General features: G+C 40.1%; 2 protein-coding genes across 15 annotated transcripts in view; one reads left to right on the forward strand and one right to left on the reverse strand.

The window, feature by feature from the left end:
• LOC5577645 (rho GTPase-activating protein 7) overlaps window positions 1-21,465 on the forward strand; it is a 170,674-nt gene extending 149,209 nt beyond the window's left edge. For all 7 annotated transcript variants that reach the window (XM_021838139.1, XM_021838137.1, XM_021838141.1 and 4 more), the window contains exons 11-13: window positions 20,157-20,423; window positions 20,486-20,665; window positions 20,727-21,465. In XM_021838139.1, coding sequence (XP_021693831.1) covers window positions 20,157-20,423; window positions 20,486-20,665; window positions 20,727-20,841 — 562 coding nt within the window. In that variant the 3' untranslated portion in view covers window positions 20,842-21,465. The remainder of the gene's footprint in view (window positions 1-20,156; window positions 20,424-20,485; window positions 20,666-20,726) is intronic.
• A 122-nt stretch (window positions 21,466-21,587) lies between these two features.
• LOC5577644 (homeobox protein GBX-2) overlaps window positions 21,588-23,821 on the reverse strand; it is a 129,472-nt gene continuing 127,238 nt past the window's right edge. For all 8 annotated transcript variants that reach the window (XM_021838145.1, XM_021838151.1, XM_021838148.1 and 5 more), the window contains one exon: window positions 21,588-22,462. In XM_021838145.1, the coding sequence (XP_021693837.1) occupies window positions 21,848-22,462 (615 nt within the window). In that variant the 3' untranslated portion in view covers window positions 21,588-21,847. The remainder of the gene's footprint in view (window positions 22,463-23,821) is intronic.

A 23,821-nucleotide genomic window follows, 5' to 3' on the forward strand; every position in this document is an offset into this window, starting at 1 on the left:
AGTAATATCACGCCAGGATCTGGGAATGTACCCGGTAGCAAAACTGCTTACAAGTAGTTTTTTTCAAAACATGTTTGATAAACTCAAATCTATTTTGGAGCAGAACAGGATAAATCCCATCCGCACCTGGAGATTTGAAAGGAGCAAAACTATTAAGTGCCCATTGAATCGATTCAGTAGTTACGATACTGCGAGCCGAGGCCAGAGACTCGTAACTACATGAAAAGACATTTGGTTCATCCGTAGATGCTATGTCCACACATCCGTGGAAGTGTGTATTGAATAGACGTTCTAAAACTTCTTCATCGGAAGAAGTAAGGTCACCATTAGGTGATCGAATTTCGTTCACTTGGAAATCCTTAGATTTTGCAAGGATTTTGTTCAGCCGACTGACTTCACTCAAACTGGAAACATTTGTATAAAGGTTTTTCCAGCCGGATCGTTCAGCAGAACGAAGAGCCTTCTTGTAAGCCTTGCGAGCCGACTTGAACGACTCTGATCCAGCTGAACGGCGTCTGTTCCAACTCCTTCTACATTGTTTCCTGAGTCTAATCAGATCGGAATTCCACGATGGGGCCCTCTTGTAGTCTTTACAGACCGCAGAGGACATGTTTCTTCAAAAGCTTCCATAATGTAGGATGTTGTAGTATCAACGGCATCATCCAGATCACTTGGATTTTCAATGGACGGAGAATATCCATGAAATTTGGTCGCAACCAATTCAATATAGAGTTCCCAGTTTGTTGATCGGGGATTCCTAAAACGCAAAATCTGCGCAGTTACATTTGAATGTTCAAAGAAGATGTAGCGATGATCAGATAATGATTTCAATTCGTCAACTCGTGACTGATTCTATTCGAGCAGAGCGTTATGTCGAACACTTCTTCTCTATTAGAAACCATGAAGGTTGGGCGATTGCCTATGTTAAGTAATCCAAGGTCTGTACTACTTAAGTATTCCATCAGACTGGAGCCTCTCAAATTGATATCTGAGCTGCCCCAGATGATGTGATGAGCATTGGCATCACTGCCTACAATCAGCGGAAGGCCTTTTGTTACGCAGTGTACGACAACTCGTTTGAAGTCATCCGTTGGGGATGGTTCATCATGTGGTAAATATACCGAACAATAGACGTATTTCCTGTTGAGGTCACCAACAGAAACATCAATTGTGACAGCACATACATCTCTGGTCGTCAACTCAGAAATGAGTGTAGCAACGATTGCTTTATTAACGAGCACGCATGCGCGGGGCATGGAGCGCGAGTTTGCCATTTCAAGTTTGCTGAAAGTAGCAAAAACTGGGTCCACAAGGTTACCTAGATAGAAGTTCCCTCTACAAAAGTAGGGTTCTTGCACTAGCGCCACTTGGGCTGCACCATTTTGCATGAATCTGCAAAGATTGATCGTTGCTGTTCTTTTATGCTGAAGATTGATCTGAGCTAACCTAACCGTAGCCACTACCCAAACTAGGCAGGATTAAGCTTTTTGTAATCTCAGCACGAAAAAGACCAGCAACAAAAAAAACAGATCGGTATCTACTTAAAGTCGCCAAAGGCGAAAGAGCACAGAATACACTGTGTAAAACGCATAATGCGAATCCATATAGGTGATAATTTAAATTAAATGTCAACATATTCATAATCCCACCCTTATTAAGCCTCAGGATAGAGACTGAAGAAGGGCAGCCGATTATCTCGGAGAAACACAAGGTCACCTGCACCATTGCTCCGGGTAGCACAGGAAGGACTCAATACTGTGGAAGGCGCCCTGGTACCCCACAGGCTCCGTTTGCGGTTAGGTTTTATTTAGACCCCCCTAACCATTCATTCCTAGGCACGGTACGCATCACAACATAAATTAGGGGTCACCTGTGAGGTGGACTTTTACCACCAGAACAGACAGTCCGTAGTGTTAATTCTTAGCCAGTTGAAACAACCGCTACCGACACTACGCGGCTATCTAGGCTGCTCGGGAAAAGGAGGTTAATATTGATGATTAACTCCTGACGTGCCCAAGCAGCCGGTAGTTCAAGCTTTCAGGTGGAATCCCAAAAGTCCAGTTCGTGTTGTGCGAAGCAACTGAATCTATCCAATTCGTGCAAGATGTGAAAAAACAAGAAGGACAACAAAAGTCCAAAGGGCGACTATTCGCGATGAACGGCAGGTTACGGTACACGTGCAAACGGAAGCCTTACACCTAGATGTTGACGAAACCACATGGGTGATATGGGTGGCAAACTTCCGGCAGCTTCCGGGGCTCCAGTTTCTCACTGCTCATCATTAATTCAATGTCCCTGAGGACGTTAGAAAGCAGAATACCGTCGATGGGGGTGACAATGGGTCTAGGGGGTGAGATTGGGCCAAAACGAAAAATATATTTTATGAAATATTTTAGCTAATAACGTTGATATTACTAAAATAATAATTCATATTTTAGGGACCATATTATTACACGTAATTCATCACAATATACATTTTTAGAAATAGTAGTTTTTGTTTACTGTATCAATAAACATGTATGTTAAAACTAGATAAAATTTACAACATTAAATTTCTCCTGTGCAAAGTAGCACGCATGTACTTTAACCTACTATCGTTATATTAGTAGAAGGTTGAAAGTCTTTTTATTACACTTCACACATATTTTCCGGAATCTATTTGATTTTTCCACAAAAATTAATTTTCTTCGGTACGGTGTCTAAAACATCAAAAATGGGGGTGAGATTGGGTCAAGCAATAATGATAGTAATTGAAATTGCAAGTCCACTTTTTTGACATTTTACAGTGCCGGATGTTTCCTTTTTCCATTAAGATGGGTTTATTCTTTTTAAATACAGCATCTCTGAAACATCAAACAAGTCTACTTTAGTATTCCGTGCATTGAATAACAATACAACGAATTTTGACAACATCTCAAACCAGCAACTGTGTTTCGTGCGCAGCAACATCGTAAAATTTTATCAAAAGGGTGTGTAAGCGCGCCCGTCGACCAGCGAGCCCATTGTGTGTAGCCTACCACCGTGCTACCTAAAAAGGTTACCACCCTTTGACACGATCGGTCATCAATGCGATAAAAATCTGTCACGACGAGATGATATGGCAAAAACGTACAAGTAATGCCAAGAACAAAGTTGTGCTATTTATCCACACCATTAGAATTAAAGCTTAAGGTATTCATAAATCGAACTGAAGTGAACTCTTGAACCTAAAATTATCATTGGTTATTCTAATTAAATTAATTAATATACTATAAATGCCTAAATGGTAAGAAAGCGTCCACGATCAATACGTGAGTTTGTTGTCAATTAGTGATCATATTATTCTCATCTTCAGTAGCAAAAATCTATTTAGAAACTAATGAGAACAATCTACTATTTACGATGATCTTCCTATTTACCTACGAAAGCGGTAAGAGAAACATCCTTAAACATGTTATAACTGTAAACTTATGCACTTATTGTATGTTGAATAGCCGCCTTATAACTGTAGTCACATGGACAGTAGGGATGCTCATGATGTTGAGAAGTACAGCGAATTACTAAAAGTATGTTCTTTTTTTTTGGTAAAATAAGTTTATTTGCCTCAAGAATTATTTTTTGTATTTCCGTAGGAATTTATAACTCTTGCCTCAATAAAGTGTTGATGAATTCGATTAATTCCGGCGGCCTTCGCAGCTTTTCTTCCAACATTTTATAAATTCTTTTATCGAATTGAGAGATGTCGTCCAAGGCGAATTCGAAGCATTCCAAAGCTGGATCCAAAAACGGAGTTAGTACAGCGGTGACAGCTAGCTCACCTGCGACTGTGCCCCTTGCGGACGCTGCAATAGGTTTTTCCACCGAGGTAAATGTAGATAAGCAAATCTCTCATGCCCATGGGACGGGTACAATTCCGAAACATGTTGTTAACAAACCTGGTAGTATTGTTAGCGTCCTGAGACGCAACCCGCCGCGAGACGCGCGTCCGGTCCGCCAGTCAAGTTGTCAGTTGTGTGATGGGCTAGATAATCTGGAAATGGTTCAGTGCGATGCGTGCAAAGAATGGTTTCACTGTCAGTGCGTGAATATAACGAAGGACATCGAGAACCACAGTTGGAGTTGCACGAAATGTGTGGTTTTATTGCGCCAAGCGTCTGCCGACCCCCCACGGAAGGATCAATCTTCCAATCCATCGCAGCGATCTAGGAGTAGTGGAAAGAGCGCACAAAGTGAGGCGAGGAGGAGATTGAAGCTTCAGTTGCAAAAGATCGAAGAGGAAAAGAAATTAGCTCAGCAGTTCCTGGAGAAGAAATACGAGGCTCTTCTAGAATATGGCAGTGAGACGTCAACAGTGGTGAGTGACAGCGAGTCGATATTTGACCAAGCGTCAAAGATTGAACAATGGATGGCCGATACAGATCGTCTTGGAGTCGAAGCTGATTCCGGACTTGCGGTTGAGGAGGTGAATGTGCACGTGGCGAACAACGCGCGACGGCCTACAGAGCAATCCGCTCGAAACCTCGGACAAGAAGTCGATCAACCCGAGTATCATCAGAGTCAACAACCGCTACCACCGACAGAACAAAACTTCCAGTTCGTGAACCCTCCATTTATCAAAAGTCGTCAAGCGCAACCGCAACCTCCGTACACGAGGAGGGATACAGTGATGCCAGCGAATCAGTTCGTTCCAGAACTGCGATCAACTCCAATGCAGCGTGATCATCTCGAACCGATGTCTCAGCCAGTGCAGTCCATCGGCGATGAAACGGTCTGCGTTCTCAATCGAAGCCAGCTAGCAGCACGTCAAGCAGTTCCAAAAGAACTCCCAGAATTCAGCGGAAATCCGGAAGATTGGCCCCTTTTCTTCTCGGTTTTCAACAGTTCTACTCAAATGTGCGGATTTTCCAACGAGGAGAACATGCTGCGTCTCCGAAAATGTTTAAAAGGAAAAGCGTTGGAAGCAGTGAGATGCCGTCTGCTCCATCCTTCTAACGTCGCAGGCGTGATGTCTACGCTACGAATGTTGTACGGCAGGCCAGAAGCGATCGTACAGGCGATCGTGAAGAAAGTTCGCGCTCTACCGTCGCCAAATATCGACCGACTAGAGACGGTTATAAACTTCGCGCTCACTGTAGAGAACCTGGTGGCAACAATCCAAGCTTGCGGAGTAAACGACTTCGCCTACAACGCTTCGCTGCGGTACGAACTAGTGGAGAGGTTACCGTCATCCTTAAAGCTAGATTGGGCGAAATATTCCAGGAACACACCAAATCCCAACTTGATCGACTTCAGTACCTGGATGTACTCAACGGCGGAAGATGCTAGCTCAGTGATGGCCTCGGCTAGTGGAGACACCAAACCTCGCTCCAATAAGAAGGATGGTTTCCTGAACGTACACGCGGAAGGTGAATCCGGAAATGGCAAGCTAGTGGTGTCATCAAAGGAGAAACAAACAATCCCCAGCGACCCAGAAAAGCAGTGCCTGATCTGTAAGGGTGGATGCCGAACCGTCATGAAGTGTAAGCGATTTGCAGAATTCAGCGTTGATTCAAGGTGGGCCGCTGTTCGCGAATGTAAATTATGTAGAAAGTGCCTACGAAAACACAATGGTTCGTGCCGACAACAGAAGCCTTGCGGTACAAACGGTTGCTCATATTTACATCATCCTCTTCTCCACACCGCTGACAGAAAACGGGCGACGGCGGAAACTAGTTCCACAGCCCCTGTCGAAACAACGCAGCAGAGTTGTAACGTTCATCAAGGCCAGTCAAAACTTCTCTTCCGAATCCTTCCAGTCATCCTGTACGGACCATCGAAAACTGTGCGAACCTACGCCTTCATCGACGACGGCTCCGAACTTTCCATCATGGAACAGAGTCTTGCAGATGAGATTGGTGTGAAGGGGCCTAGAACATCGCTGTGTCTGAAATGGACTGGAGGTTCACAGCGTTTGGAGAACTCTTCACAGAGAGTGAGTCTACAGATCTCTAGCAACAGAGATTTGTCGAAAAAGTACCAATTAACATCTGTACAGACTGTACAAAGCCTACAGATACGGCCGCAAACATTGCTGTATGCTGACATGCAAGAAACGTACCAGCACCTCGCCGGCCTTCCAATAGAATCGTACGAGAACGCTAGCCCAAGGATTTTGATAGGTCTAGATAACCTAAACCTCGGTCATCCGCTGAAAAGCCAAGAAGGTCGGCCACATGAGCCGATAGCCGTCAAAACACGGCTTGGGTGGACTATCTACGGGAGCTGCTCAACAGATGAAAGAATTACGCATTCCGTAAACTTTCATTCTATCGAAATATGCCAATGTAACCAGTATTCTGGCGAAGACCTTCATCAAGCAGTGAAAAGCTACTTTTCGCTTGATAGTATGGGAATCGTGAAACCGGACAAACTTCTCCTGTCGCAGGACGACCAAAGAGCCCAGTTTCTGCTTGAATCGTTCACAAAGTACCACGACGGACGGTACGAATCTGGGCTTCTCTGGAAGTACGAAAACGTTCGTCTTCCGGACAGCAGAGCAATGGCGCTCAAAAGATGGGAGTGTCTGGATCGGAGGATGAAAAACGACCAGCAGTTAGCGGCCGTCGTAAGGGCAAAAATCGAAGATCATGTCGCTAAAGGGTACGTACGGAAGCTGACAGATGAAGAGCTGCAAGCAGAATATCCACGAGTATGGTATCTACCAATATTTCCGGTAGTAAATCCGAACAAACCAGGCAAAACCAGGCTCGTTTGGGACGCTGCAGCAATTGCATATGGAGTCTCCCTTAACACTGTGTTGTTGAAGGGCCCGGATTTGCTCACTTCACTGCTTTCTGTTCTGATCCAATTCCGAGAATATAGGATTGCAGTCTGTGGCGACATCCGAGAAATGTATCACCAAGTTCAAATCCGAGACGTCGACCAGCAATGCCAACGCTTCTTCTGGAAGGAAAACATTACTGACGCCGAGCCAAGCACGTACATCGTACAGGTGATGACGTTTGGAGCCTGTTGCTCACCGAGTACGGCGCAGTTTGTGAAAAACCTGCATGCAGGCAAATTCCAGCAGGAGCACCCCGCGGCCTCTGAAGCAATCGTTAAGCGACATTACGTCGACGATATGCTTCTGAGTGTGGAGCATGAAGCAGAAGCAATACAACTAACACGAGACGTCAGAAAGATACATGCATCGGCCGGATTCGAAATTCGCAACTGGGCTTCCAATTCTCCAGCAGTGCTGGATCAACTAAACGGAACTTCCGAAGCTGAAAAAAACTTCAGCGATAATGGCTCGTTTGCAAAGATCCTCGGGATGTGGTGGAACCCATCTTCAGATCATTTTACGTTCAAGATCTCCAAGCGAATGGACGAAATTCTGTTGTTCGGCGGTCGTCGACCGACAAAACGGGAAGTTCTGAGAACACTGATGATGGTTTTTGACCCATTAGGCCTGATCGGCCATTTTATGATGGTGCTGAAGACACTTCTCCAAGAAATATGGCGATCTTCAATCGGATGGGACGAAACGATCAGCGACCAACACTTTGAAAAATGGTCAACCTGGTGTGCAGCCCTTCCTGGAATAACAGAAATCAAGATTGCTCGATGCTATCGCTCATTAACTTCTGTGTCTGAATGCAATGAAATTCAGCTTCACGTTTTCGTTGACGCGAGTGAAGCGGGTTTTGCAGCGGTAGCGTATCTCAGATTTCAAGAAGGATCAAACATTGAGTGCGCACTATTAGGATCGAAGACTAGAGTTTCACCGCTCAGATTTCTGTCCATTCCACGATCCGAACTTCAGGCCACCGTCATCGGCGTTCGCCTAGCCGATACAATCTGCAAATCACTGTCTATCAAGGTGAAACAGCGATTTTTTTGGACAGATTCCAAAGACGTTCTGTGTTGGCTTAACTCTGATCATCGCCGCTATAGCCAGTTTGTCGCCTTCCGAGTGAGCGAGGTTCTGGAAACATCTGACGTACGAGAATGGCACTGGATCCCAAGCAAGCAAAACGTGGCTGATGAGGGAACAAAGTGAAGCTCAAATATCGATTTGTCTACATCCTCACGGTGGTTCAACGGTCCAGAGTTCCTGTGGAAGTCAACCGACCACTGGCCAACGCCCAAACATCGTATCGGTAACACTAACGAAGAACTTCGTCCGCATCTCCTGTTGCACACGCGTGTCACTGCGTGCATAATAGATTTTGACCGCTTTTCCGATTGGCGGAAACTTCTCCGCAGTACTGCCTACGTTCTCCGTTACGTGTGTAACCTGAAGCTGTTAGCGGAAAAGAGAGATCGCACAATCGGGCCACTATCTCATCAGGAACTCAGTGATGCCGAGGACTATTTGCACCGTGAAGCACAGAAAAATGCCTTTGCGGATGAAATCTCCATCCTTTTCAGAGACCGGGCGTCGGAAAATCCTGACAAGCATTTACCACGGAACAGCCCGCTCTTCCGCCAGTGCGTTTTCCTAGACGAAGCAAACATCATCAGGGTTCGAGGAAGAACAAAAGCGTGCAAGTTCATCACCCGTGACGCAGCTCAACCAATCTTCCTCCCACGTGTACACCCAATCACCAAGCTCATCCTTTTCGACTTTCATAGACGTTTCAATCATCAAAACCATCAGACAACGATCAACGAAGTGCGCCAACGCTATCGCGTCCCAAAACTGAAGGTAGCCTACAGAGAAATTCGTAAGAAATGCCAGAAGTGTAAAAACGACCAAGCCGTTCCACGCCCTCCGATTATGAGCGACCTGCCTCCGCAACGCCTTGCAGCCTGCACACGTCCGTTTACCTACATGGGGATAGACTACTTTGGTCCCATGATTGTCACTGTAGGACGACGCTCCGAAAAGCGTTGGGGGGTCTTGGCAACGTGCCTCACAATACGCGCAATTCACTTAGAACTAGCCCACACACTGACAACCGATTCCTGTGTATTGGCAATCCGCAATGTCATGGCCCGAAGAGGAACGCCTGCGGTTATCTATAGCGACCGCGGCACTAATTTCCAGAATATCAACCAGGATGAAATTTTGAAAGAGTTCGCAACACCTCATACCGAGTGGACCTTTATTCCACCAGCCTCTCCGCACATGGGCGGGGCATGGGAACGCCTGATTCGAAGTGTAAAAACCAATCTGTCCAAACTGCAGTGGGGAAGGCTTCCCACCGACGAGGTGCTACATAGCACGCTGTTAGAGATTGAGAACGTGGTCAACTCGAGGCCATTGACGGATATCCCAATCGACGACGACGAATCACCAGTCCTAACACCGAACCATTTTTTGATTGGGTCATCGAACGGACTGAAACCATGGGTACCTTTCAACGATAGCCCTGTCATACTCAGAAATAGCTATAAACTGTCGCAAGTTATGGCCAATGAATTTTGGCAAATGTGGTTGAGGGATTACTTGCCCGATCTGACCCGACGCACCAAGTGGCTCACCAAGGAGGAGCCAATTCTAGTCAACGACATTGTGGTAATCGTAGATCCTAAAGCTCCTCGCAACAGCTGGCCATTAGGCCGAGTCATCGCCACTAGACCAGGTCCAGACGGCCAAGTAAGAAGCGCCACAGTGCAAACTAGTCACGGTATCTATGAACGTCCTTCCGTGAAGCTCGCCGTGCTCGACGTAGGCGTTAGGGATCAAGACGCTTCAGGAGGACCTTCGGCGCATTCCGGGGGGACTGTAAGCGCGCCCGTCGACCAGCGAGCCCATTGTGTGTAGCCTACCACCGTGCTACCTAAAAAGGTTACCACCCTTTGACACGATCGGTCATCAATGCGATAAAAATCTGTCACGACGAGATGATATGGCAAAAACGTACAAGTAATGCCAAGAACAAAGTTGTGCTATTTATCCACACCATTAGAATTAAAGCTTAAGGTATTCATAAATCGAACTGAAGTGAACACTTGAACCTAAAATTATCATTGGTTATTCTAATTAAATTAATTAATATACTATAAATGCCTAAACGGTAAGAAAGCGTCCACGATCAATACGTGAGTTTGTTGTCAATTAGTGATCATATTATTCTCATCTTCAGTAGCAAAAATCTATTTAGAAACTAATGAGAACAATCTACTATTTACGATGATCTTCCTATTTACCTACGAAAGCGGTAAGAGAAACATCCTTAAACATGTTATAACTGTAAACTTATGCACTTATTGTATGTTGAACAGCCGCCTTATAACTGTAGTCGCATGGACAGTAGGGATGCTCATGATGTTGAGAAGTACAGCGAATTACTAAAAGTATGTTCTTTTTTTTTGGTAAAATAAGTTTATTTGCCTCAAGAATTAATTTTTGTATTTCCGTAGGAATTTATAACTCTTGCCTCAATAAAGTGTTGATGAATTCGATTAATTCCGGCGGCCTTCGCAGCTTTTCTTCCAACAGGGTGTTTTTTTTCTAAATTTGATTATCTATCAGTGTTTTCATATAATAGAAACATCTCACGGAAGTACAAATGAGTTGGATCGCTGGAATACTGGGATTATGACGTCAACATCTGCCTGAAATGTATTGATCGTGGAATGTTGCATCGAAATTTAACTATTTGCGAAGGTTTAAAATAATCACTTATTCAGTACACTTTTGGGAAAACTGAATAGGCTTTATGGCAATGGGGATGAGACTTTGAAGACAATTTGAGGGAAAAAACAAAAAAAAAATGTAAACTTGACGATAAATGTTGGGTTTACATATTTTTTCTCATACCTGTTCAATTTTTTGCTATAATCGTCCTTTTAAGTGGGTTTATCATACCTGTGAAACATCTTAGACACAGACAAACAGACGTAACACTGACGAAACTTCCATCGACCACTCATTTAACGATCATTCCTAATTCGTTATGTTACAAATCTCACAACCAGAGACGCGCGCATCGTTTTTCTTCGTGATTGACGTTTCACACTACCGCCATCTGCCGGTCTTGTTGCACGAAACACCTGTTCGTGCAACAAGCTCACCAGATGATGATGGTGTAAACTGGGTGATGGATTTTGAAGAAATTTGTTCTAAGTGTTACGTCTGTTTGTCTGTGTCTTAGATATCTTTTAGTCTTGTTTGTATCGTATTTCATCAATATTGTTCAGCTGTGAATGGTTTTGCAATCAAATTCTCAATAACAAGTTATTTCAATTACAGTGACCCAATGTCACCCCCTCTATAGGGTGAGATTGGGTCATTTTTCATTCACTTCTAGTGCCGCTGTGAATAAATATTTTTCTTTAATTTTTTGAACAGTTGTTAATGTACCATCAAAGTACTTACACACCAAATTTGAAGTTTATTGGAGTTATTCAATAAATAAATCATACATATCCCTTTTTGACCCATTCTCACCCCCAACGACGGTATGTCAAAGTTTGTCAAAAAATATATGATTTGGCAAGCAATTTGATCGTGTGGAAAGCGAAGCACCCCATTCGTGACAACTGGAACGGTCGATGGGCAGGTGTACGGGGTCATGCACAAATTACGTAACGCTTCAAGGGGGGGAGGGGGTCAAGCCAAGCGTGACAAGCTTTACAAAATTTTCAAAAGACTCATATAAAAAACGTGACAAATGGAGGCAGGGGGTCGAAAAAGTCGAAATTTAGCGTGACATAATTTGTGTACCATCCCTACCTAAAGGAATGCCTCCAAAAAACGTTTACTTCCTCTTCTGAGGTAACATTTGATCTACGATTTTTTGGCCGGATTTGGCCTCGTGCCATTACTTGAAAGAGGTTTTGGAGTGGTACAAGGCTAAGGGGCCCAGATAGCCGTAGCGGTAAACGCACAGCTATTCAGCAAGACCAAGCTGAGGGTCGTGGGTTCGAATCCCACCGGTTGAGGATCTTTTCGGGTTGGAAATTTTCTCGACTTCCCAGGGCATAAAATATCATCGTACCTGCCACACGATATACGCATGCAAAAAATGGTCATTGGCATAGTAAGCTCTCAGTTAATAACTGTGGAAGTGCTCATAAGAACACTAAGCTGAGAAGCAGGCTCTGTCCCAGTGGGGACGTAATGCCAGAAAGTAGTAGTAAGGCTAAGGAGATCAATTTCGTGCCGAAGCATCTCAATCCAAGGCACCGAAACTGTTATGTCTGTTATGTTCCCAATGGATCACAACTGATCTGCATAATTTTCCGCAAAATCAGTTTTGTTCTGTGTAATGGATATTGTAATACAGTTAACTCTCCCTTACTGGATATTGAAGGGACCATCGAGTTAGGGAGGTATCGAGTTACAGAACACAAAACCAGTGCAACTGCGATCATAGGGACCATCGAGTTATCCATGAAAACCAACTTTTACTATGGTTCTCTAACTCGATATCGAGATACGGAATATTGAGTAAGGGAGAGATAACTGTAACTCAATTAAGGTACCGCGGGGCAAGTGAGAATCTGGGGTAAGTGGGACGTTCCGTCATAGCTCACTTAGGAAAAGTTTTTCATGGGGGTATTCGTCTAGAAAGTTGAAGATACAATGACAAGGTATGTATTAAGTACAAAAAATACTCTTATTTTTATTACCATGTCGTTCATGTAACAGTTGTCAATTCAGCGTCATTTTCAACTTGCTTGATAAATTGTGACACGTTTCACGTTTTGAATTGGCTCGCAAAAAATAAATGTGTTATAAATCGAATATCCATCAGTAAGCTACAATTTTAAGTATTATTACAAGCTGCTAACGATAAACCGGTATTTTGTTTTCATTTCATATGAAATGTTTGATGGTCTAACTTACCCTAAAATATGTTCATACCTGGGGTAAGTGGGACCTATCAAAACAAGCACCATAATCAAAACTTTTCCTACATGTTTCAAACACTTTCTCATAGAGTAGCATTGAAACATTCAAACAAATGATTTTTATCAAAAAATATCAATCTCAACGTACGTAATTGCATAAGAGGGAGAAGAAATGTGTACTTCTTATATTTTTTGTATTTTTTTTTATTTTTGAAATACGAATTCAAAAATGAAAACAAACTGGGATGAAATTTGAAATGCATCATGAGAACGATTACTTTTTTGTTTTAATTGAACTTTATTAGTTATTTCTACCAAATTTAGTAGTTACGGAAAACAATTCCACCCCATTAAGTGGTTTTCTGCCGTGCATATAAATAATAACAGAACATATTACAATTTCGTAAATTATTGAAAGTTTATGTGCTACTTTTAATTAATAACTTATAAATGATATATTTTGAACGAGTTTTATTCCTTTTTACACTTTTATTGAGGATTTTTCAGTTAATATTAAGTGTGAGGTGACATACTATTAAACACACGTTTTCTTCCTAAAGCGTTACGTATTTTATGATTGATCCCTTATGTACATCAAATATGTACTCAAAATTATATATCTATGATTTATCAATCCTATTATTGTAATGGTTGACTTACTGATGTGGATTGACGCATGAAACTGGATGTGTCCCACTTGCTCCGTTTGGCGAGGTAACTGCGTCTAATGGCTCATTCTAAAACTTTCTTCTAAAGTTTTCACAATTTCAAAATTATTCGACCAAATTCATACACACACCAGCAAATGTGATGCCAAAATGTGATGGTGTTGTTGGATTTGAGAAATATTGATATTTCAAAATTTTATTGAACAATTTGTTTGAACTATCGTTTTTTTATGTCCCACTTGCCCCGGGGTACTTTAATCCTTAGAAAAATAACTCAGTCGTGTATGTTTTTATTTTTGTTTGGTGAAAATAATGCTTATATATCCGAATAGAGATGTTTGAAAATCCGATATATTTAAATTTGAAAAAAGGCCGGCTTTATTTCGAATGTTGTGCTTTAACTAGAAATCCAAGTGCATATTTTTAATGAAAGTTTGTACGTTACTTCAAGAAACATTCATATATGTTGTAAGTGGTAAGAAAATTTGTATTATCAGACTTGTCCAATGTAGGGGGACATGGGGCAAGAAGGACACCCAGGGCAAGAGTGCCACCTCTAATTTCACGTAGTTCAAATCAATTTTTAGATTTCTATCGCACGATAAAAATAAATTGAATACTAATTGAGGGTTGTGTAAATATTACAGTTAAAAATGTTTAGTACAAAAAATTAGAAAAATGTATTTAACTCACCAACGCAATAAATGCGAAATATTATAAGAATGTAAGACTGGAAAATAAGGTTTGACTCCCAATAAATACAAAACATATTTGTTTTTCCGCACAGTATTGATGATTTTCAATTGTTTAATATAGCTGTGAGGATTTTTTTTTCGAAAAAGTTCTTTTGACATTAAATTTTACATATATAAAAACAGTATGTCTTATGGGGCAAGAGGGACACCGCAATTTTCTCATATAAAATCAAATGAACTTTTATTTTTCTTGTTTAATATTGCATTAAATCAATGCTTCCTACTAAATTAAATCAAAATAAACCATCTTGGACATTCAAAATGGTTTCTGAAATTTTTTACTATTATTGTTACAGTCAAATAAGATGAGAACTAAATTAATTTCGTAAAATTACTTTTTAACTATAAGTCAACTTTTATCCCTCAGTTTTTATCCTTACTTACTCTAGAATTTATCGTTTAGGTGGGGAAATAATAATACACAAAATTTGTGGCATTTTGCTCTAGTGGTCTTCTTGCCCCATACGAGTGGCACTCTTGCCCCGTGCCTCGTTAAAAAACCTCATAAGAAGGGACATTTTCAAAAATCTCAAATCATCATGTAATTCTTATATTTTTGAAATCTATCGATAACATCATTTAGATCAAGAGGTGAGGTTGCCCCTACACTGGAATAATCTTCAAAAATTGTGCTAATCAACCATGATTTGAACCTATATATCTTAAGGTGTCCTTCTTGCCCCCAGCCCCCCTACATAGGATCAATGCAAAGCGGTGAATCACCTATGCTACCATGGGAATGAAAGGCTTAAGTGCCTACGTGATTTCACGTAAGTGTGACTAAGGACTGTTCATTTAAGAAAGTGGACACGTGTTTTTTAAAGTAAACTGTTTATTTTCGAACAAATTCATGAGTTTACCTAAAATACATGGAAATCAACGTAATTTCGATCAAATTCACATAAATTTGAACATTTATTGAACATTGCTGGAGAATGCTCTTACTTTTCTTTTGACACCTCCCATAAAATTCTGCACAACTTTTTTCGGAACTTTTCGAACTGCTGCACATTTTCTTGAAAAAATCGATGGAGCTTGCTTCTCTTCCATCCTTCTTAAGATGCCGTTTGATTATTGCCCAATATGTTTCAATGAGGCGTAGTTCTGAGCAATTTGATGGATTCGATCATTTTTCTACAAATTCGACTTATTTCTTCTTGAGCATCTCCAAAGTAACTGAAGCATAGTGAGCCGATGCTAGGTCTGGCAAAAACAATGGAGGCATGGTATACTTTCAGTAGATGGGCAGAAGCCATTTTTTAATGCATTCAGTTCTGTAATTTTCGCCGTTGATTGAACCCGTCGTGAAATATGTAGTACTTTAATACTGCAGGAGCAAATTGCTTGCCATACCAAATCATTTTTCCCAATTTTTTCTGTTGGGATGTATCGTACGTCGTCAGGAATATCTGTTTTGGCCACAGCGTTGAAAAAATTCAATTTGGACACTTCGCGATTTAAGCCAAATCTCGGAACGGCAGTTTTTCTGTACACCATTTGTGCAGAAAAAAATTGAGAGTCGCCATGTCGATTCGACCCATCGTTTAGAATTTATATTTTTTTTATGTCAACTTTTGTCTGCTGTCAAAATAAACACTTGAGATCACACTGAAACAAAATTTTATTTGTTTTTATGGAATTTTTACACCAAAATGCTAATATTTAGGTGTCCACTTTCTTAAATGAACAGTCCTTAGTAGATGTGCTGGTAGCCACAGTAAAAATCACCAGGCTCCATCTGGTGAATCTATATGCTCTAGTGATTGTGCGATATTTGCCAGAAAACCATTCGCCAGAAAACTATTCGCCAGAATGACATCCGCCAGAAAGTACCATTCGCCAGAAAACCTTTCGCCAGAATATACCATTCCCCAGAATGGACCATTCCCCTAGATTTTTTTTTCAAATAAATCAAATTTGCAATTGTAGCAGAAATATTCGAGCCAGAGCGTTAAAAAATTGTGTGAGATTATTTTTGTTAGTATACTCAAAAAAGTAAAGGTTCTCTTGGACACCATACATTTGAATTAGTGACTGAGGGACCGTGAAACTATAATGAAGAAAACATACGATAGAATAACAATTGCATTCATTGAAAGATACTCCACTATGTATGAAAGATACTGCTTACTGATGTAAAGATTTGATATTCAGCATGACAGATAATAAAGTAAGATTTTTTTCTTAATATATGTTGTCCCTGTAAAATGGTATTTTGGTTTGGAAGACTTCACAAGAGATTCGTCCTTTTTTTCAGCATAAGCTGTTTTTCAAAGTTTCGTTGCTTCTTATGGACTATTTCATTGAGTATTTACGAGATTTCAATAAACGTTGCAACTATTGTTAAACAGATGTTATAACATGAGATTGTGTTATTTTATAATTAGTAAATTCCATACGATTTTCTTTCTGAATTTTTCAGTTTCAATTGTTTTGTTTTAATACAGTAATGACCCGATTTTGTCTACCCCCGATTTAAGCACCCTTTTTGACCCGATTTCGTCTACCCTCGATTTTAGCATCCTTTTTTCCCGATTTTGTCAGCTTAAAATTTATACTTATTTTAATTAGATTAAATACGTATATACTGGCAATATTGAGTGCATAAAGTCAATTATGACCTTGGCCACGTCTATACAATCATCTAAAGATCGAATTTTTGAAATTTGAAATTCTTAATAATTATCCAAGAAGCTTATCAATGTTAACTTTGATTACGGTACATAGAAAATGGAAGTAAAAGAACAATGTTTATATTAACAAAGTCATAAAATTAAGTCTTTAAGTTAAAATAAAACTTGAAACAAGTCGTACAATTTTTATCCCGATTTTGTCAACCCTAAATGCAGCAGGGGGCTGACAAAATCGGTACATTACTGTATTATTAAGTTTACTGGGAATTATGATGTGGAATATTTCACAAGTGGTTCTCCCTTCTTTTCATCATAAGCTGTTCTTTAAAGTTTTGTTGCTTCTTAAGGACTAGTTCATTGGATATTTACAAGATTTCGATATACGTTGCAACTATTTGTGCCGTATGTTTGATGAAGTAATTAATGCCTCCACTTGTAAATCAGTGTTACATTTACTATATCAACTTTCAGGAGCTTTCAGACATATAAGACAATTGTAAAATCAATAAGAACATCCTATATATGAAAAATGGAGAATTCTCATTTGCCCCAAACCAAATAAAGTAGCGATAGGCAATGCCTTTTTTTTTTTTTTTGAATACTTTTTCATGTACTGAAATTTAGGTGACCACAATCACTAAAAATCTTTTGGTCTTTTTTTACCCGAATGTAGTTCCCTTAAATATCATTTCCCCGAACGCCAGTTATCCGAATGACACTTTTCCCCGCAATCTATTCACCGTAATGACCCGAAATTTTTATGGATCGTGGTATTAGGATAGAACCACCCTCTTCTACCCCTCCTTGAACATCCACGAGGTTTATGGACGACACCAAAATAGATGCAGTTCTAAATGGATAAGAAACGATCTTCAGATACAGAGTGGTGAACTAGAAAGAACGATAAAGAAAAGAAGTAGATAAAGTTCCGAGAAACTTTAAAGAACCGCTGATGAAAAAAAAAGAGATCACCCTTAAAATTTCTTATATCTAGGTGTTCTGTGTTATTAGACAACACTATCATCCTAATTTGGTAAAACAAATTTAAGATTTAATTAACATTTCGTTAACAACATATTACATTTCATTTGCCGTAGCAGTTCAGATTTTTTACAGGTGAGTAGATTTCAGAGAAAAAAAAAACGATTTGAATATACTTAACCTAACTTAACCTAAACATATAACGCATTAATCGTGGCAATAGAAGATTGTAACGATTTTTGCCTGAAATTATTTATTATTTTATTTGACATTTGTTCCAATGTTCCAACATTGGATATCCTATGTAACTCATTGGTACTATACCAGGGAGGAAGCTTCAGAATCATTTTCAAAATTTTATTTTGAATTCTCTGCAGAGCTTTCTTCCTGGTATTACAACAGCTAGTCCATATTGGTACAGCATACAACATGGCTGGCCTGAAAATTTGTTTGAATATCAAAAGCTTGTTCTTAAGACATAGTTTTGATTTTCTATTAATAAGGGGATAGAGACATTTTACATATTTGTTACATTTGGCTTGAATGCCTTCAATGTGATTTTTGAAAGTTAAATTCTTATCTAGCATGAGCCCTAGATACTTAACTTCATCTGACCAATTTATTGGAACCCCTCTCATCGTGACAACATGTCTATTTGAAGGTTTCAAATAAAGAGCTTTTGGTTTATGTGGGAATATTATTAGTTGAGTTTTGGAAGCATTAGGAGGAATCTTCCATTTTTGCAAGTATGAAGAAAAAATATCAAAACTTTTTTGCAATCGACTACAGATGACACGCAGGCTTCGTCCTTTGGCGGAGAGGCCTGTGTCATCCGCAAACAAAGATTTTTGACATCCCTGAGGTAACTCAGGTAAGTCAGATATGAAAATATTGTATAATATTGGTCCCAAAATGCTGCCTTGAGGAACACCAGCTCTTACAGGAAGTTTTTCAGATCTGGAGTTCTGATAATTAACCTGAAGTGTACGATTTGACAGATAACTTTGAATTATTCTAACAATGTATGTTGGAAAATTAAAGTTTTTTAATTTTACAATCAAACCTTCATGCCAAACACTGTCGAATGCTTTTTCTATGCCTAGAAGAGCAAGACCAGCAGAATAGCCTTCAGATTTGTTGGAACGGATCAGATTTGTTACACGTAAAAGTTGATGAGTGGTCGAATGTCCATGGCGGAATCCGAACTGTTCAATACAATATTCTGATAAAGAACAGCTCGCGGTGAAAGGATATGCCTTTGTTTAGTTAAAACTAGGTAAAACAGCTTAGAATATTCTATCAAAACCTAATACGAAAAAATCTTGCAAGTGATGAAAAATAACAGTGTTATATTTTCTCCGCTCTGTGCACTAAGTAGCAAAAAGCTTTAAATAAGAAGAACGAGATTGATGCCGTACTATTAGTTCAATTTCGTGCTCTTGAAGATGTGAAAAGTTGCACATGTAGAATATTAAGACGGCCATCTTTGGATTCCGAGATATTTCGCCATGCGTTAATTGATCAAAATCGACAAGAAAAATAATTCTGGGGAATGGTACTTTCTGGCGAATGGTACATTCTGGCAAACGGTTTTCTGGTAAATGGTACATTCTGGCGAATGGTTTTCTGGTGAATGGTTTTCTGGCAAATATCGCACATTCTGCTCAAGTAATTATTACCTTAGTCAGATGAAAATGAGTACGATTAGCACAAAATCAAGTTCGTTTGGACCAACATGTGTGTAATTTCAAAACTTTCTGAAAACTGCTCGTTTGTTGATATGTTCTGCTTTTTTCGCAAAGTAAGGCTGATACAAATATTAAATTTCTTTTATGTCCGAGACCACTTGGAAGGTACGAGGGGGGGGGGATAAAAATAAATAAGGAACAAAAAAATAAAAATGAAAAAAAAAGTTATTTTTTCAAATTTTTATTTTTAACGATGGTTGTTAAACTTTTTTCAATCGTCCTCTGGATCATTATATTACTTGGTTTTTACTTTAAAAAAATGAAAAACCCTATCTGATGTCAACAAAATGATGAACCTTTTTTTTTCTCCCCTTCAAAATTTTCGGATTTTTGAAGGGGGGGGTGACATAAAAGAAAATTAATATTTGTATCAGCCTAAATGACACATGAAAATGCTGCGCAATATGAAGCATCTCAATGTAACATGAAATTAGGCATAAATCAGCACAACATTATTTTTCAGCATGTTTGTGAAAATTACTCACATATGTGTTTGTCCAGAAGATCCCGATTTTGTGTAGCTTTTTTTTTAATTTTCGAAATTTTATCTATTGACATGTTGGAAAATGCTTCCTTACTATAAAATGTTTCATTTCTATCCCCCAGGCCACGTGGTTGGGTATCGCTCAATACCTCGGACCCAACCGTCACGGTGTACTTCAAGAAGGTCGGCGATGGACATCCGCTGCGGCTGTGGAAGGCTGTGACCGAGGTGGAGGCCCCTCCTACCGAAGTGATCAACCACATCCTGAATGAACGGAACCTCTGGGATGACCATCTGCTCAAGTCGAGGATAGTGGAACGGCTCGAGAGCGACACGGACGTGTTCCAGTACGTGTGTGGGCAACCCATTACCGACTATTGCGTGTTAAGGTTTGGCGGGAATCTTTTATGTTTTTTTGGAGGGAACCTAATGAGTATGATTTGAATTGCAGACAGTGGAACAAACAGCAATCACGAGGCGCTTGCGTCATCGTCGAGGTTTCTATCACGCATAATGGTGCTCAACTGCTGCTGGGAGGAGTTCGAGGCGTCGTACTGGCTTCCCGCTACCTCATAGAACCCTGCGGTAGTGGCAAATGCAAACTGATGCATCTATCCCGTGTGGACATGAAGTAAGATTTTTAAATTATCTTGAGAATTCAAGCGTATTAATGAAAATGACATTAATTTCAGGGGTCGCACACCGGATTGGTACAACAAAAACTACGGTCACATCTGTCAGCAATATCTTTCGAGAATCAAAAAGTTTTTCGAACACTACACCGAGGGACCTGAGAGCAAAGTATAAACACGTAGTTATGCACCGTCAAAGCAACAAAGAATCAATAACATATGAAGATAAAAACTAAACAAAAAGCATTATAAGTAATTAACACAGTCAAACCCACACACCACTAAGCAAAGCAACATGAGAAAATAAGAAAAGAAGCAAAATAAGAATGAGAGTGTATCAAACGTTTCCAAACATTCCAAAATTTTGATTACCAAGTGCCTAAACCATGATATTCTCTTAGTTTGTGAACCGAAGAATCCCAGCATCATCCGTACCCAGGAAGCGTACAGAGCGAGAAGAGGAGAGTATATTTTAGGAACGCGGAAAAGCAGGAGAGCAAGTAAACACAAAACTAAAACTAGTCCAAGCAAATCAACTTAACCAATTTCACAACACTAATAACACGAATCACGTTTTTTATTATTTTATTTTATAGATATTATTGTTAAAGTTTATATCGTAGCGAAAAGAGAATCAAACAAGTAAGCAACAAACTGAAGCAAATAATCTCAAGAACCGTTATTCTTATGGGACCAATGTCAATAACTGAAAACAAAAAATCAAGAAAATAATCTCCACAGTGGTCTTCGCTGTATGGTCAGTCAGTGCCAATAAATGTTCATTTTCCCCCAAAACAGAGCAAACAATCGTTGTATTCAAACAGAGAACCGAAAAAAGTATGTTACATTACTAATCGATGGATGATTATTATGATATATATATATATATAGTAAAAAAACGAGACGTGGAAGCAAAAATCGTAAGATTTTCAATTGGTTTCATTTATTGTAATCAATCTCTCACTGTTTAATTTGTTTGATGATAATTTTCAACTCTGCTATCCGAAACGACTTAATCCTAGGGTACCACTAGATTGGTTGGTATTTCATATGACTTTGTATCGATATATCTAGTTGGGGGACAGGGGTAGAGGGAAAGCACACAAACACTGCAGACGAGAAGGGTGATGATGAGTATTGCGCATATGTGTCTTCTCCGGGTGGTGGAATCGTTGAACTGCCTACTCCATGTCGGTCATGTCCTCGATGGCGCCAAACGCTAGATGTCGATCGCTGGGCAGCGGAGGGGGCGGTGGAGGAAGGGAGTTACTGGGCGGGGGTGAAGGTTTCATCAGGAAGTTGGTGGCATTGCAGATGGCATCCAGCGATATCTTGGATGCGGAAATTCGGCTTTCGACGTCTTTCGAAGGACTTCCGGTTCGATCGAGAATGGAAGCAAACGGATTGGGAAGGGAAGCTTCCAGCGGGCTGAGGAACTTTTTCGGATCCTTTGCGGGTGCTTTGGGCATAGGAGGTTCCTGGGGGAGATCGGAGACGATGGCATCGCCGGATTTGGACCGGCGCACTTTGGCACTGTTTTTGGGGAAATGCTTGGTTGGTTGCTTGGCTGGTTGGAGACTTCCGGGAACGTCTGGGACGGGGTGCGGAGAGTAGGCAGAGGAGGAAGAGGAAGAAGGAGCGGTTGGGAACGCAGGAGTGGGAGATGGAAGGGTCGAAGGGGAGGATGATGGAGGCTTAGGTGATTTTGACTCTTTCGATGAATTTGCGGTACCTGCCGCTGATTCGCCGTCTTGCTTTTTCCACTTGGTGCGGCGATTTTGGAACCAAATTTTCACCTGTAAGGAGACAAAAATGAGTGTATTAGATACATTTAGTTAGGTTGATGGAATCTTTTACGGGTAGCAGAAGTAAAGCACATAGAGTGTTAAAGAATCTTAGTCTTTTTGGACAGATTTTATTTTAATCGGATAAACATTTTTATTATACCTGTAAATGAAACTACATGTTCTTCTTGTACACTATTATAGCTTATGGGTCTATCGAGCACAATTTGAGCGTGTCCATAGTAAACTTCGAGTCTTATAAGCGTTTTGTGTGTGTCCCCTCTTAAAGCACTCATTAAATGGCACATTGATATTAAGTCAATATCGTCTAAATCAGATTCAACATAGATGTAATAAGAAAACAATGGATCGAAAACTTATGAGAAGTACCCCCATTTCCTTTGTTGATTAGATGTCTCCAGGAGTTTATCTCTTGGTTCTCTCAGTCATAAATTGTTGCTTCAAGAATCCAATGTCACGTTAAGGATTTCCTGTAACGATTTTTACACGTGTTTTGAAATTATCAAAACATAACTGCAAGCTTCATCCGAGGTTTCTCCCATACTTTCACTGCAATAATTCTAAGGACATCACCATGTATTCCTGTAGATATTACTACCGTACTTCTTCAATAATTTTTCTACAACAGTTCATCTACGAAATCTTCAAATTTCCTTCAAATCCTCCAACCACTTCTCAAGAATATTCACCAAGAGCTTTGTCTTTGTTTTCAAGGTATTTTTTTCAACATTTTTTCATTAACATTCATTCTTCAGTATTCCTTCTCCAAATATTATTGCAAGAAATATAAATGAACTGGTCAACGACGACCACGAAGACTCAGAAGCTTAGTGGAGCTGGTGATGAGGTAGTGTTCGATGCAGATGTGTTTTTTTTTATCTTGAAGCACTCGTGAAAGTTATTTTGAAATTTTCAGTGAAATAAAAAGATGCTGGTAATTTACGAATTACTTAACCAGCGTACTGCCATGAATCGCAAGTCAGTCCCATCTGTAAAAAATAGGCATTGAGAAAATGGGGTGTGAAGTTTCCAAACTCGTTTTCCATACGAATATTCAAAAAATTCCAGAGGATTGGAACATGTACAAATCTTAATGAAACTTTCACAATTTGCTTTTCACTACGATATCTTTCTAAGAAAAATATCAAGATGTTCAAAACACGGTTCTTGTTTGTGTTATATTGTGCGGAAATCTGTAGTGGGACTAATATGCGGTTACTTTTCAATATAGGACAATTTGACTTGCTATTTTTTTCCTACTGAACGAGCGTTGGAAGATATGTTGAAAACTGAACTCAACTCAATTTTGACGAAAATGCAGATGGGACTGACTTGCGATTCACGGCAGCG

The sequence above is a fragment of the Aedes aegypti genome, chromosome 1 (genome assembly GCF_002204515.2).
Source record: "Aedes aegypti strain LVP_AGWG chromosome 1, AaegL5.0 Primary Assembly, whole genome shotgun sequence".
Lineage (NCBI taxonomy): Eukaryota > Metazoa > Arthropoda > Insecta > Diptera > Culicidae > Aedes > Aedes aegypti.